The sequence below is a fragment of the Lotus japonicus genome, chromosome 6 (genome assembly GCF_012489685.1).
Source record: "Lotus japonicus ecotype B-129 chromosome 6, LjGifu_v1.2".
Taxonomy (NCBI): domain Eukaryota; kingdom Viridiplantae; phylum Streptophyta; class Magnoliopsida; order Fabales; family Fabaceae; genus Lotus; species Lotus japonicus.
In genome coordinates, this window is record NC_080046.1 from 62386033 (window position 1) to 62402388 (window position 16356).

The 16356-nt window shown below is 33.3% G+C and overlaps 1 protein-coding gene across 1 annotated transcript; it reads right to left on the reverse strand.

Moving 5' to 3' along the window:
- Positions 1-341: 341 nt before the first annotated feature.
- LOC130722423 (serine/threonine-protein kinase PBL27) lies at positions 342-5643 on the reverse strand. Its single transcript, XM_057573143.1, has 5 exons — positions 5220-5643; positions 4143-4342; positions 3787-3976; positions 1543-1925; positions 342-1398 (listed from the first exon to the last, which is right to left on the reverse strand). The coding sequence occupies exons 1-5, from the start codon at positions 5353-5355 to the stop codon at positions 802-804; spliced, it is 1506 nt and encodes a 501-aa protein (XP_057429126.1). The 5' UTR covers positions 5356-5643; the 3' UTR covers positions 342-801.
- Positions 5644-16356: the final 10713 nt, after the last annotated feature.

Sequence of the window (16356 nt, forward strand, 5' to 3'; positions counted from 1 at the left end):
GATACACATCAGAAAATGAAAATCACCGTGAGTCAAAATCATGGTGGACAGGAAGAAAGCAAGTATCTCATCATTAGATTATCTCAACTTCCCTGAACTTGTCTGATGAATGATGATAAGAAATGCATATTTCTACCTATTCAATTGTATAATGAAGCAATTAAAGGCATGCCAGATATTTATCAACAGTGCAGTCAATATACACTACATGTTCACTTTCATGGTAAACTATCTACTAAGATCAGCATATGATATCAATCATTAACCATATTTTATTATGAATTCAACTTAAAGCGTGCATAAGCAAGAGATAGATGAGTCATGCAGCAAAACTAATGATATAATCAACATGTTTTTTTGTATAAGCCGAAAACATAGACTCAGAAATACAATAGATAGGATAGGATACTGTACGAGATAACATGCGACACCAATGACACCCACACCAAATCCACTAAGCTACCCCCAGTATGCAGAGCAAACATGAAGGCCCAAAAATTAGACACTTTTGTTGCTCAATGCAACCAACAAGAACCTAGAAATCGTTAATACATAGATGAGGACATTGAATTCACATTCCACAGCATGATTACATTTTAAACCCCAACCCATACTAATTTCTCCCCATTCCCCCAACTTCTTTGAAAAAAAAAAAAGTGTTTGCTTCACATGATGAATGACTACTAGAATGATGTGGAAGAACAGTCAATGTTGGATGGATAGACATGAAAACCAACATGATCTCTCCCTGTGACTCAATCATAAAACTCTTCACTAGACCCTAAACAGCAATGTGTTTCTTCACTCATTTGTAGCATCAAAGCTCCCCATTGCATTTGCTCTCTTCTTCTCTCTCCAATTCTCACCCCAAACCTTTGCTTCAGCAACTGCGCGTTCTCGGTCGAGGTCGCGGTTCCTTGGAGTCTCTCTAGCTCTTCCAGCACTCACAGGGCTGTCTCTCTGAGAATCCTGTCTTTCTAACTCATCCAATCCCCATTTTCTCCCTGACCCGCCACCATTGTCGCTCCCAGCACTTGGATCCCTGCCATCTCTCCTTCTGAAGTCAGGTGAGTTTCTGTGGGTGGAAGGGGAGCCGAGTCGGCCACGGTCTGGGCTATCTACACTTTCTGCCATGCTCCTCCTGTCATCCCTGCTCCTGGGGGTTGATGGACCAACCCTGGTAGACTGATTGGGTGCATTTGGATCATATGTCTGGGAAGCCAGATACGTGAGAGCAGTCACAACATCCCCAATAAGCGGCCTAGTAGCAGCTTGTTCCTGCAAACACATTGCTGCGACTGCAAGTGCTTGGTACAGCCCTCGCATAGGATAACGGCCTTGAAGTAGAGGGTCGGCCATTTTGGGGAACTTCCTACGGTCTTTGAAAAGAGGACGTGCCTGCAAAGTCGAATATGAAGACAAATGGCAGTGAATTTGTTTTATGTTAATCCAGAAGCTGATCAGAACAGTTAAGTACAAACAAATTCACGTAATGTACACAGCCTACAAACTAACAAAATGATGAGCAGGTGATGTACTTACCCAAGCAACAAGATTGTGCTCTCCATGTGAACGCGCGTTATCAATGGCTTTGCGCCCAGTGATAAGTTCAAGGAAGACAACTCCAAAACTGTAGACGTCAGATTTCAGAGTTAGTTGACCAGTCATAGCATATTCTGGGGCACAATAGCCATATGTTCCCATTACTCGTGTAGATACATGAGTCTTGTCGCCAACTGGCCCAAGTTTTGCCAGCCCAAAATCTGATAGCTTGGGATGAAAACCCTCATCTAGGAGGATGTTGGATGATTTTAAGTCTCTATATATCACAGGGGGGTTTGCTTTGTCATGTAAATATTCCAATCCCTTTGCCGCACCAGCAGCTATTTTCATCCTAGTGTTCCAGTCCAGAGGCTCCTTGTCTCCTGGAAAGAGATTCAGAGTCAGGAAGTTCTACAGTGGATAAGCTGAAACCTTTCTTGGGAGATTCTAATAATAACATACAATTGTAAAAGCAATGACTATCAGTAATGTAAACCGACACTATAATGTACTTCTAAATAACTTATCCAAGGGTCTGTTCATCATGGAGCCCTGCCAGTTCACATGTAATTCATCATATTTACAGATGCAACATAAACCAGCAAGCACTAGATCAAGCAACACAAAAGGTCTAAACTGCAATACAGGAAGATATTTATTTTCTTTTATTTGTGAAAACAAAGCTCAGATTTTAGACTGTAACTAGATAGATGACAATACCAAGCCTCCTAGGTGACATCAATTCAGAATTTCAGATCTGAATCAAACTTTACTTAAGACAGCTCATGTCCATAACAAGATCATTGAAGATAAATGTATTGAAAGAAAGCCTTATCTTCAATAATTAGCTATTAACTTTGTTGATCCCCAGCTGCCATTTACATGATTGTTCATTTGTTTTGAGTTTTCCTCAGCAGTGTCATTGAGGATTACCATACGACCCACACACGCAAACACACACACATAAGGTTTAGAATCAATCAATGCTGGCTTTAGTTCAGGTCAATTAGTCAGAATCTTAAAGTTTGGATTGCACGAGAAATTAAGAGGTGAAAAGGTAAATAACACTGCTTTTCCCGAAGAGACCCTCAAATCCTGACCCACCCTCTATTTTAAAAAGTACTCCCTTCCCTTGAAAGATGAAACGTAATATACTTCAGTCGTTTAAAGTAAATGAACGTCTTACTGACACTGAGAAAGAAAGAATGGGCATCCCAGGGCCGTTTTTCCTCATTTTGTAACTTTTAGAACCTACAGCTAATTTGAACATCTTATTAACAATTATAAAACTTCAGGTGATGAAGTTTTAAACATCCCTTCCATCCAAAATATTCATTTAATTTTCTGAAGTCCCAGAGTTGATACTAACTAGAAATGGTCTATGTTTTTCAAAAGAAAGATAATAGTGGAAACATAGATGGTACCAATTAACGGTGTCGTGAAACAGCAAGAGAATGTAGTGGTGATGGTAGGCTAGCATTGGTGGTAACCATGTGATAGTAGTGGCAATGGTGGTCGAGATGAAGGGTGGTATAGGTAACAGTGGTGGAGGCGGAGGGAGAGGGAACAAAGGGAATGGTGACAGCAGAGAGTGATGATAGTGGTGGTCATGGAAAGGCAATGACGACTAAGGTCTCACATTGATTAGAAATATGACCAAAGAAATCCTAACAAAAGGTATGGAAATACTCACCCCTATGCTCATAAAATTCGGATAGACCTAACTCCACCCCACAAGCTAGCTCAGAGGTGAGATTACTCTACCCTTTATAAAGATTTCTTTGGTCATATCTCTAGTTAATGTGCAACCTGTCTGGACATTAGGAGAGAAAAGTTTGAAGGACTGAACATATGCGAGTGAGTCAATTATCGGATCTAAGATAGACTTTGATATCATCTTAAGAATTTAGGTTAGGCCTAAATCTACCCCAAAAGCCAGTGGCGAGGATATTGCACTATCCTTTATAAATACTTATTTGGCCATAACTCAGGTCAATGTGGAACCTTAACAATGACAGAAGCAATAACAGAGGTAAAGATGGTTGTCAAAACATCAAGCTAAAGTTTTTGGAGATTGGAGTCATTACATTATGTGTAAACTATAGAGACATCTTGTTAACAGTGTTTTGGAATTAGAAGGTTCTTGTTTAAGACTTGTGAAGGACTTCATTTGTTATTTTCCAATGTAAATGAACGCAACAATTAAGGAAGGAAAGGTTTCAGTTAAAAGGAACGTGATCTGACCATGTAAATGATCCTCCAAAGATCCCAAAGGCATAAATTCATAAACAAGCAGACGCTGATCACCATCAGCACAATAACCAATTAAGTTCACAAGATTTGGATGATGTAAGAGGCTGAGCATGAGAACTTCAACCAAAAACTCTCGATTGCCTTGAAGACCATTTCGGTCAAGCTGTTTTACTGCAACTACCTGCAAAGGAAATGATTTCAACCACAGGGACTAAGAGGGAGAGGCAACATAGTAACAGACAAACATTAAATATAAAGCGAAAAATGGTGAATCCTTCTAATATCAGAGGTAATGGTTGAGCTTATGTGTACGGTAAAATAAAATTGTAGGAGCAACCACAACTTACTTGTCCTGTGCTCTCAAGACGACCTTTGTAAACACGTCCAAAGCCTCCTTCCCCTAATAAACATTCTGGCCTAAAATTCTTTGTAGCAGCTGCAAGCTCTCGGAACGTAAATGTTTGAGCAGCAATATGGGCAGTTGGCCCATCCTTTGCAACAGGTGTTTCCTTCTTAGGATCTGAGGCACTTCGTGATTTTGATTTGTCTGCATGAATAAGCAGGAGTGAAAAGAATAGAAAAACACATCAGTTTAATTAGACATAAAATCATGTACATAGGCTGATTCCACAGTCTCATGCTGCTAATTACTAAGCAGTCGCGTAATGTGCAACATCACATAATACTTAAAAACAGCATAAGGACTATAATCAGGTAAATTGCAAAGTATACAAGAAACTACCTTTGTATAAAAAATTACTCAATGATGTGGTTTTCATTGTTAAATCAAATATTACATCCCAAAATCAGTAAGAGTGTGATTCAAAAGAAGTTTTCATAATACCAATTTTCCAGCAGCACAAATAATGAAATAACAGGCCTCGATTATAAAGTATTCAGTATCTATGTTCTAAACAAACTAAATGTTTCACTAGATAATGGCATTCTACATTCTATTTCATAGAGCCACAGGTGATCTTGGTTAAAACTATATAATTATCCACTATGTTGAGCACATTACTAACAATGCAGCCATTGGACCCTGCATCTATCTACCTTGCATCCCAATCCCAGAATTGCTAAAAACAAAAGATGAAAACATCATGAAACATTGTGATACACGAGTCATCTCAAAAGCTAAGGGTAGATCTCCAAGGATGTTCCTTAGAGCTCTTAACAAAAATGCAATTCAATTCATTGAAGTAAAAACATGTCCACTACCCATCAAATCAATTCAGTTGAATTACAACCTCATATGAGCCAGATCAAAGCAACAAGTCAATTGGGCAATCAAACAAGGTAACAAAAACTAACAAAACACGCAAAAAAAAATGAAAATTGAACACAATTGAAGCCTACCCATTAACCTAAGAGGGGGGTAAAAGCAAAATTGAGGGAGAAAGTTTGAAAATTTGGTGTCAAACCTGAGCTGACCCTGATGGGGTGGAGAGACTGAGGAAGAGAAGCTTCCTTGAAAGACTCTTTCTTTACAACTTCTTTCACCGAACCAGTACTGTCTTCGTTGTTGGATGATCCAAAGCAAGGAAAACACCCACCCATGTCAAATCCAAGCGAATCAGAGCCACCCCTCACAGAAACCAGCAAGGGATAGCAGCTCTCATATCAACAAACCCTCTCAGTTTTTCAGCTGAAATCAATCAGCCACCAATCACTGTTTCTCTCTCTAGAACTGTGTGTGTGTTGTGTTTTTCTCTCTCTAGAAGTGAGTGTGTCTGTGTCGGAAGATGATCCTCATCGGACAATAAAGGGAAGATTGAGACCAAGTTGCCGGAGAAGCAGATCAACCAATCGAACAAACTGGTGTTGCTGTGGTGAAAGAATCAAACACAAAGTAAAGGAAGGAAATTATTAAATATTAAATAAATAAAAATAGAAGAATACCAAAAATAAATAAAGGTAACAATTTCAAAATTGCTGATTTTTCATTTATAAGTGGAAATTAAATTTTTAATTTATAACATGTTATTACTTATTACACAATCTCTCTAATTTTGGAGATTGCCATTCTATTTTCTTGCAAGTCACAAAATTTACAAATATAAACAACAAAAAGAAAAAATGAAAAAATGAAAAAACATTTTAGTATGTGAAAGTGTGGTAGTCATGGTTTAAGAGTAATGATATATCCACACCTCATTTTTAAAACACTTCATTTCCACCTCTTTTTGTTTCTATCTCTCTCCTCTTACCATCTATCACATCTCATACTTTCTCTCCCTTACTTTTTCTTTTCTTCCTATCTCTCTCATCATTCCACCTCACACACCTCAAAAGAGAGGTGTGTGAGTAACATTACTCGTTTCAAAATCAATGTCCTCTACCATGACTTCGGAGGTCAAGGTTTCTATGATGGAAATTTAAGAATATACACAAAATCATGGTGAACAATCTATACACGTATAATCAAATCATAATATTTATGTACCTGGTATAAGAGAAGACCTCATCTTTTTGTGTTCTTGAACAAATCCCAATACAAGTGAGAAAAAAGCTCTCTTTTTTTTTTCTTCTAATAAGTGTGTAGAGTGTCTAGGTTAACGGTCTAATGAGAGATGAGATGATGGAGCTCTCATTGGATGTAAATAAATAGCCTAACTCACAATGACTTACTCATAATAAAAGCTCAATAGTAATTGCATGAATTTCTATTATTATTTTAGTAATTTCATCAATCAATTTTTTTTTGTTACATGATTTCCATCAATGAATTGATTAAATATTATAATTAATATTAATTTTTGTTAATTGATATATTAATAATTTATGTTTTAATTAATTAAATAGTATTAATTTATAAAATCAATATCAATATCAATATCAATATCAATATCAATATCAATATCAATCAATATATATTAGAAAAAAAGAACTTTCATAATGACGTGTCAGCACCAGATTAATTCTTAGTGACGTGTCAGCACCAGATTAATTCTCATAAAAATTATTCCACGTGCCAATTTGTTAGAGGGTAGAATTTTCAATTCATATATGTTTTAATTTATATATTCTAAACTAATTGATTGATATTATTTTAGAAGATATAATTTCCAATTGATATATCTTTTAATTTTATATATTCTAAAATAATTGATTGATATTATTTTAAAAGATAAGATTTGGTCTTTTAATTTATTTTAAACTTATTTTTAGAATATATTAATTAATTTTTATTGAATTTTCGAATTTTTTATTAAATCGGGATTTTATGAGTTTTTATGGTGATTTGCTAGATTTTGTTAGTTTTTATCTATCTTTATCAAGTCATATTATTTAAGCATAAGTAGAACTCTTTGAAATGTTTTTATTGTACTTTTCCCCTTGACAAGGTCCATCCTTTTTTAAAACAAAATTGGTGTTGTGGATTGAAGTGAAAGATTCATGTTTTCATTGTTTGGGTTACTTTTAGTTTCAGAGACATGGTGAGCATCTTTAAGGTATCCCAATGATATGTTTTGTTTCAGAATCCTTCTCCCCACCACCAACCTCTTCGTCCCGCAACATAATAAATTCAAACGAAAACGCATAATCACATTCATAATTAATTGATGTATCAAATACAATAAATATATTCCCCGGTTGCACGGGAAAAAAACACTAGTATTTAACATTCTACTATGTCTTCGGCCATGACATTAAAATTTTGAAGGTCTCTGGAGCCGCAACGTGATTGTGATTTCAATAGCAACAACTAAATTTATATACAATTTTTTGCAATATAAAAGACTATGGCATAATTGTGTTGTGAGCGCGGCTGTTATCGCAAATGCAATTTATAATCTTACTAATAGTAGATTGGTTTAGTCTCAAAAAACATATATGATATTTATGGGAAAATTATTCATTAGTCAATTTATTCCTAAATTGAAAATATAAATTATAGAAATTGATATAAATTTAAATTACTACTTTTATAATAGATATGAACTAATTTTAGCTTTAGGAATGAATGTAAATCTAAATTTTCATTTTTACAAATGATTAATTATGATCTTAGAGATATTTCCTTAATGAATATTTGTTTAGTTGACTAAAACGACTAAATCAAAATGAATAATCCATTGTTTTCCTTTTTGAAGGTAATAATCCATTGTTTTAGAACAAAGTCCTTAGCGTTAAAAAAAAAGTCCTTAAAAAAATTCATCGTGACGGTCGAGCAGTGGATCCCACCTCTTGGATATGTGATGGGTATTGCGAGGACTTGTTAGAATTCAAATAGAAATAAACTTAAATAAAACTCAATCACGTGTAAATAATTTTCTTGTTGAAATTTTGAGCATTCTGAATTATAAAATATTTGAATGAGAAAAAATAAAATTTGATAATAAATATGTAATAATACATTTAAAATTTGGATTATACACGAACACTAAGATATATAGTGTTTGATTAGAGGGGATGAAATAGAGGATAAAGGCTTTTAAAGCTCATCATATTCGATTCAATTTTTATGAAGAGAGGGAGGAGAGTACAAGGGGGTTAAAATCGCTTCTAATTCAATTTGGTGTCCCCTCTAAATGTGAAGGAGATCGGAGGAAGAGTATTTCGTTAGACAAAAATGTCGTTCCTTATATTTTAACGTAAATTTGTTTTAAATTCACTCTCATCATCTCTCTCAACCAAACAATAAATGGGCTACTTCTCCCCCTCCATCTTCTCTTTACCAAAGATTATAAGATTTAAAATTTTTATCTTTCCTTCCTCTCCTCCATTAAATCTCTTTATTCCCTTCTTTTGAACTAAACACGTCCTAATTAGAAATAACAAAAAAATATGATGTGGTAATTATTTGACCCTATCCTATTGAGTTAATATGATTTTTTGTCAAAAAAATAAATAATGATTTATGATAATTTCCCTATGAGTGCGTAATTATAAAATTTTGCTTTGTTTGGTTCTTGTTTCCTTTGAACTGAGAAGATTTCTTTCTATTTTAGAGCAATTCTTTCCCCTGATATTTCTCATTTTATGCACAAATGAATTCAGAAGAAAAAAATATGTAGGATTTAATAGATTTTACTTTATTCAGTTTTCAATTTTTTCAATTTTCATTTTCTTTATTAAGTTGATGAATGTTCATGCTTTTTCTTTCTTTGCTAATTCCCCCAAATTCCTTACCAAGTTGTTGACCAGCCCGGGAAGTTTGTAGTGATTCATGGTGCGTTGTGCATATATTGGGACGATTTTTATTTATTTAAATAAACCATCAATTGGAATTAAGATGAATCAGACAAATATGCTAATACATGAACGTTCACAAGAGAGACACAACAAGTTGTAACCTCCTCTACCCTAATAACATTGAGAAAGCTCGAGGCATTCCTTACGTCTAACAAACAAAAGATGCTAAGTAAGAGTGGTTCATGATTATTCCTCAACCGACTCTGGTACAGTTGGAGGCAACCAGTCTAAAAAACCCACTAAAACCTAAGCTCCAATGCTAAGACCATCGCCCACCTGAAGCTCGTCGCCTCCGCCAAGAGGGGGGATAGGACCGGACATGGAATGCTGCTGCTCCAGCACCTCACCCTCCCAATTTCATGCCACCACTCCAAATCCCGCCACACCATATACGCACTGATGCATCGAAGTTAAGCTTTACCACACCCTCCTCTAGTCTCCTCCATCGTGAAGAAGCTCACTGGTTGGGCAAATGTCAAACTGCACACCGCCTCCCGCTGTATCCAACGTTATGGGACTTACTTTTTAACTTTGTATTCACTCCTTTTCTTTTATTTTACCATGAGTGGGTCACCTAAGTTGTTCTATATATAATTTATTCATATCTTTTTCTTTCCTTTGGTCCCATGATTGCATATTTTTTTGTTTTATCAGCAATTTCTCATCCTTCTTGTGTAATTTGCAATTTTGTTTACGCGTATTGCATTATTCAAATTGCATTACCAGTTCACACGAGAATCACGGAATTGTTTACTAGATACAGCTGTGAAATTTCACATTCAACAAACACAGCTACCCTTTTATCTTCTTTTGCAATAAAATAAAGTTCAGAATTTAAGAATTGAGAAAGTTCTGCTCTTGTTTTACCATCCACTAGAAATTATACCCGTGAGTTGCACGGGTTTATTTATAATATTTTAAAAATTATATATGATTATTATAGTTTTAAGAAATATATAAATATGTTTAATTATAAAATATAATATTTAAATAATAATGGAGGTGAGGCATTTCATTGAGTAGAATTATAGTTGTCTAAATCTAAATAATTAATATTACTCAAATTTGATAATTGACCTTTTTTAAAAAAGAAACCTTATTGAAACGCAATAAAAATGAGAAAAACTTTCTCATTTATATAATTACATTGGATCATAACAAACTCATATCTGTTGTTCCCTACCACACCCTTGATTTGCCAAAAAGTTTGTCATAGTGTTTTCCTGACTCAATACATGCACCACACCAACACACTGAATTATAGACATCAGATGATCTATATGATTAAATACATGTTCCAATTTCCATGACCTCCTATCTACCATAGACGTACTCACCCAACCACTGAGGAAGAATCACTCTCAACTACCACATTTGAAAATTTAAATTGTTGGAAAAATAACAAAGCATGTAACACTGCTTGAACCTTCGTCAAAAGCCCACAACATTCCAGTTCCTTTTGCAAAGTAACCTAACAAATCTCCTCCTTGATCCCTCAAAATCCCGCCAATACCACTCACCACTGGGTTCCCTTTCAACGCCTCATCTACATTAAACTTCAAAACAGTTTCTAGTTGTGGCTCCCAATACACTCTTTGTGGCATCTTTTGTTTTCGTGACCATTTAATACGCTCAAAGCCTCTAGCTAGCAAACTGTTCCAAATCATATGAACAATCATTCCACTTCCCCTTGACCCACCAAAACACACAAACCAAGCAATAGTCTCATATATGTTCAAGAGAAACAATATTGTTATTAAACACGCATGCATTTATCTCTAGTAATTGATATTAAATAATTAGCACTGAAGTAGTCTTAATATTTTATTCATTTAAAAATATAGAAATCATTATGTGAATTTGAAATATATTAAATCAAGTAATAAGTTTTTAATATCATAAATAAGTTATAATGACATATTTTTTTACACTTTATATCCACAATAAAGTAATTTTAACTTTTAAAATTACAATAAGAAATGATTTTATCAGTGTAAAGAATTATTTATTAAATTTAAATTTATTCAACTCTGGTTATAGTTATTTTACTCTGTTATTATTTCTCAAGTCATTTCTACTAATATATAATAAATAAAAAATTATATTTGAAGAATTTTTTCAACGAATACACACATATTATAGTTAATGGTAAATACTCATAGAGCGACTTTTTATTTAAAGACTACTTTTTCTTAATTATTTTTAATAAATATTATTTTATTATAATTAATTTTAACTCTCAGTATTTTTTGTATAAAAAATATTACTTGGTTCTATTTTAATTTTCTTCCCTTCAATTTATGATTGATAATTAATATTCTAACATTTTTTAATTAATATTGAATAAACCATTTTTTTATAAGCAACTGCAATTTATAATTAATAGTTAATACAACTAATACAAACATGAGTATTTTATTATCTAATGTATTTTATATTTTTACTATTTAATATATAATACTTTCATATATATGATTTAATGTAGTTTTTTTTTATAGTTGATGAATTATTTTCTGAAATGAAGAAATAATAAATGAGTAATGTAAAAAACAAATTCAAAATTTAGTTTATAATTTTATTATTTAGTATAGGTAGCTAAATAGTCTCTAGTTAATTTCTTTCAGTTTTCAATATTTATATTTAATGTATTTAATAAAAATATTATTACATAATTTAATCAAAGGTTACATCATATTGGCATGTGTAAAGTCAAAAATCATAAAAATTGAAATATTTCAAAAGTTACATTATATTGAAAGTTGAATAGAAATTTAATTTGTTTAACTTCATTGTTTAATGCTTTTATTACATATAGCTCAAGTGAGCTTTACATATATATATAGATGGTAAGTTATATTAAACTCAGTTTCAAAGCTCTTTTATTACAATACTAAAAAAAGTAAAAAAACTATATGTCGCAAGTATTTTTGTACTATTATCTTAATTATGGCGGATGCTATGCACTAGCTAGCTCTTAAATGATGTATTTGTGCAAAATTGAATTATATATCTCGAAGCGGAGGGTAGGAGAATTATTTGTTGGGAAAAGTTTACCGACTTAATGTGATATGAGAGTTTTAAGAGAATTAGTCTTTATAACTATCAGTTGTGATATATCCTTCTGAAAAAAATATATAACAATTGAATTTTGTGTGTTTAATAATTAAAAAATAAAATAAAAATAAATCAATAGTTAGGTTGTGAAACTTGTGTATCCAAGAGAAATGAATGTGCCCCAAAAGATATTTTTTTTAAATACCAAAAAAAAGGTTGTGAAACTATTCAAATAAAATATAAAACTTGTGTTTGACAATTGATTTCATTTAATTGTTTATTTAAATAATGTACATTTTAAATTAATTTTTGTAATATTATTTTAAACATATATTTATTTATTTTTGAAACGTAAATTTAATTTTACAATCGCACCCAAATATTAGTCACACTATGATGTGAATGTTCCCGGCTCAAACATGATTACTAATGAGGACACCGGTCTTTAAAAAAAAAGCTTAATGTAGCAAGTAGCCACAAGCAAAACGGGTACGGGTCAAAGAGTAAATGACCCAACATCTTAATCAGACAGCAAGCAAAGCAAAGCCTTGAGCCCAAAAAAGCATGCCATCACGTCTGCCGGCTACATTTTTTAAGTCAAATTTTGGCTTTCTATTTCAATAGCAATGACAAATGATGATTAATATTTAATCACATGTATCACAATGTAAATTTTTCCCGTTTTGGGTAAGTAAAGTAAACTAATTTCAGTTGACTAAACATGGTACTTAATAGTAATTAATATAGCAGCTACATAATACTAGTAACATAAGAAAATTCAATAGTACATGAGACAGAACAGAAAAGTGAAAATAAAGACCCAGAAAATTTAGGACCTTGTACCTTTTCAACGGTTGACGGTAGAAAGTCAAAATCTAATTGGAGATTATGTAGATCTTTACTATTGTAAGTTGTGTAACTACGTACCAACCAAAGTAAGCCTGTTTTCAAAAGCATTCAACAACTACTAGTCTACTACTACTAGCTTTAGGCCCCGTTTGGATAAACAGCTTAATTAAGCGCTTATGGTCATAAGCGCTTATTCATAAGCTATTTTTAAAAATTTATTGAAATAAATTAAAAATAAGCTGTGTATAAGCATAAGCTGTTTTTCATAAGCTATTCTGAGTAGCTTATGAAAATAAGCTGAAAATAGCTTATGGCAGACCATGAGCTGTTTGCATAAGCTCTTCCAAACACTGGCATAAGAGCTTATGCTGTTAGATAAGCTCAAATAAGCTCTTCCAAACAGGGCCTTAATCGATTTCAACCACTTAAATCAAATTTAAGCCGGCAGATCTTGCAAGGGAATATACAAATTAATTTTGGTGAGTATTATACAATATTAAAATTTTCTGTAAGTAATCACTTTGATGGCTTTGTATATACAAGTGAATGTTTGGTAACACAATTCTATATTATCCTTTTTCTTATGAGTAATTGTAGAGTTTTTTTTTAGGCTTAATCCTCAAATTAGTCCTTGTCTTTGTCTCGCCGTCTGAACTAGGTCCTTCATCGGAAAAATTTGTGGAATACGTCCCTACTTTTGCAAAACGTCTGGAGCCAGTCCTCGCCGGAGCCCGGAGCTCCGGCGAGTGATGAAATGGCATGATGACTGTGTAAATGAAGCTGACATGGCACTAAAAAAAATGTCAGCTTCATTTACACAGTCATCATGCCATTTCATCACTCGCCGGAGCTCCGGGCTCCGGCGAGGACTGGCTCCAGACGTTTTGCAAAAGTAGGGACGTATTCCACAAATTTTTCCGATGAGGGACCTAGTTCAGACGGCGAGACAAAGATAAGGACTAATTTGAGGATTAAGCCTTTTTTTTAACTATCTTTGATTTTGTTATTTTATCTTTTGTGTGTAGGAGTGATAATTCTGTTGCTGGTTTTTTGACAAAGAATGTTACCACTTATCCTGATTCTATTTGGGTGGAGGAGGATTTTGCCAGAGCGTTTTGGCAAACGCATATGTAATGACTTTTATACCTTCTATTTAATGCAGTTTTGGTTTCTTTAAAAAAAATATACAGGGTTTTGTTTTTGTCGCCAAAATACAGGGATCAAACCCTTGTTGCAGTAAATTAAACTAACTAAGTTGGGCTTGTTTTTCAAAAACCAAACACTAGCCTAATTAAGGGATTTGAGTTGGGTTGGTTGGTATATACGCTGATTGGGTTTTCCAGCTAATGGGCCAAAAATAGAAACTGGATCCAGCTAGGACTAAAATATGAAGTTTTCCCCTCATTTTCCAGCTATGAATATGAGATAATGATCAGAAAAATAATCTGGTTAATTATATAACAGAGCATCAATTCTATGAACGCCCACAGCATTTACAATTACATCATATGAAAATGAATGAGACAGTGGGTGCAGGTGATGGTATAACTTTTTGGATTATTAGATAAAGTAGAATTTATTCTATTCTTTCACTCCAATTATAGATAGTGAATATTACCTTACATATCTATCTAATTTTGCTAAGAAAATATACAATCTATTTATTCTTCTTCCTTTATTTGGGCATAATTGCGAAGGAAGGTTTTGGAGGACAATGTGGTTTTTGAAAAATGAGTAGATGTAATAAAGTCATTACAAAATACTAAATAAAATACAACAATGCTTCATAATCAAACACAACAATAATGTATTTTCCATTAAAAAAAACAGTACAATGTATAACATCCTTACTCACAAATCTACAATTCGAGTAGAACTCGAATCATGACCCGACTATTTATTGGATTTCGCAATCCCCTTTACCAAGCCCAATAAGTAAAGAAAAAATTGTTCTTGAAAGAGATGGTAAAGCCCTTCCTGCAAAATAATTAAGACAGAGTCAGCCCTCTGCGTATGAAGAATCCATTCCTTGATAACTACTTGACCATTCACGCAAATAGCTAGGCAAATTCTTGTTCGTTATATTGTGTCATCGAGCAAATGATTTACACACTTTTCACGTATGTTATTAGGCCATCACATACGACATTTCTCTTTGAAATAGTGACAAATTAAAGTCAGACTTACTTGAGCTATATATATAGCTTACTTAGAGTAAGACCCTTTTTAATGGCCCTCAAAGCAAATTTGGTGTCATTATTTGCTATTAGTTTGAAGGTTACTAAATTTACGATCTTGAGCAGGACAACCACTGCTGCTGACTTATAAAGATATTAATTATCATAGCAACTTAAGCAACTTCAAGTCAGGAGGAGTAATGTTTGGCTTAGCCTAGATGAAAGTGGCCAATTTAGGAGTTTGTAAATTATGAGCAAATGATTGTAATTCAACATTAGTTTTACATTAACAACCAATATTAGTGGCTGTCATAACCGACGCAAACACTTTAATTTTACATGTCATACATAGTGTTCGCTAGACCGACGCTATCCAAATGGGTGATGCTAATTTTTATGATTTTGCATCAATTAAAGGGCCAAGTGAATTGTATCGATCGGCTTATGTACCAATGCTAAACGTAGCGTACGTCTACCATTGTGACTAACATTGATCTGGTAGCTGCGTCCCATCTAATTAATGTGAGCTCAGCCCAACGCCAACACTAAAACAAAAGTTAATGTCTTAATTTTTTTTTTGCAAATTGGTGTTTTTTTAGGATTGTGTTCTGAGCAGTGTCTTTTGCTAATTTGATAATCACACATTCACACTCACTTTCTTTTTATCATAATTTTACTCATTTTCTATCTCTATATCTTCCTATTTAGTTATTACATCACCTATCATATGTCTCATTTAATTTCTCACTCTTCTATTTATTTATTTGTCCACTGATTCTCTGTATATTGGATGTGAACAAACAACTAATTTCCTATCTATTAAGGGCCGGAGTGCAGGTTGAAATTTGAATTGTTGATGGAACAACACACTATAACAAGAATATTTATATTTGGGAAAAACTTATCCACTTTTATATGCATGCATCAAATCAAAGAATATATCCATCCTTTAATTTGAAATGATAAAGACACTGCATGATACATGTATAACATATTAACTTGTCATTGGTGCCACGTACTCTTCCATAAAATTCAATTTTTATTCCAAAGTTAATGGCTATAGGCATGGAATATAAGGATGCTCTCCTACGTAACCAAAATTCTTCAAACCCCACAGTTTCATTGCAGTTAAACCCTATATAATTTTGTCTCCTCATTCCAATTTTATCTTTTAAACAAACGAAACTTAATTTGCAATTAACCCGATTTGCAACACTTTTTATTTTTAATGCAGTAGCAGAAAGTATATATATAAGTAAAGAACAAATGGTACTTTAACACA

Coding starts and splice junctions, on each gene's coding strand:
- LOC130722423 (XM_057573143.1), bottom strand. CDS start 5,355: ATGGGTGGGTGTTTTCCTTGCTTTGGATCATCCAACAACGAAGACAGT. Junction 4,343..5,219: donor CCCCATCAGGGTCAGCTCAG/GTTTGACACCAA, acceptor TTATTCATGCAG/ACAAATCAAAATCACGAAGT. Junction 3,977..4,142: donor GTCTTGAGAGCACAGGACAA/GTAAGTTGTGGT, acceptor TTTCCTTTGCAG/GTAGTTGCAGTAAAACAGCT.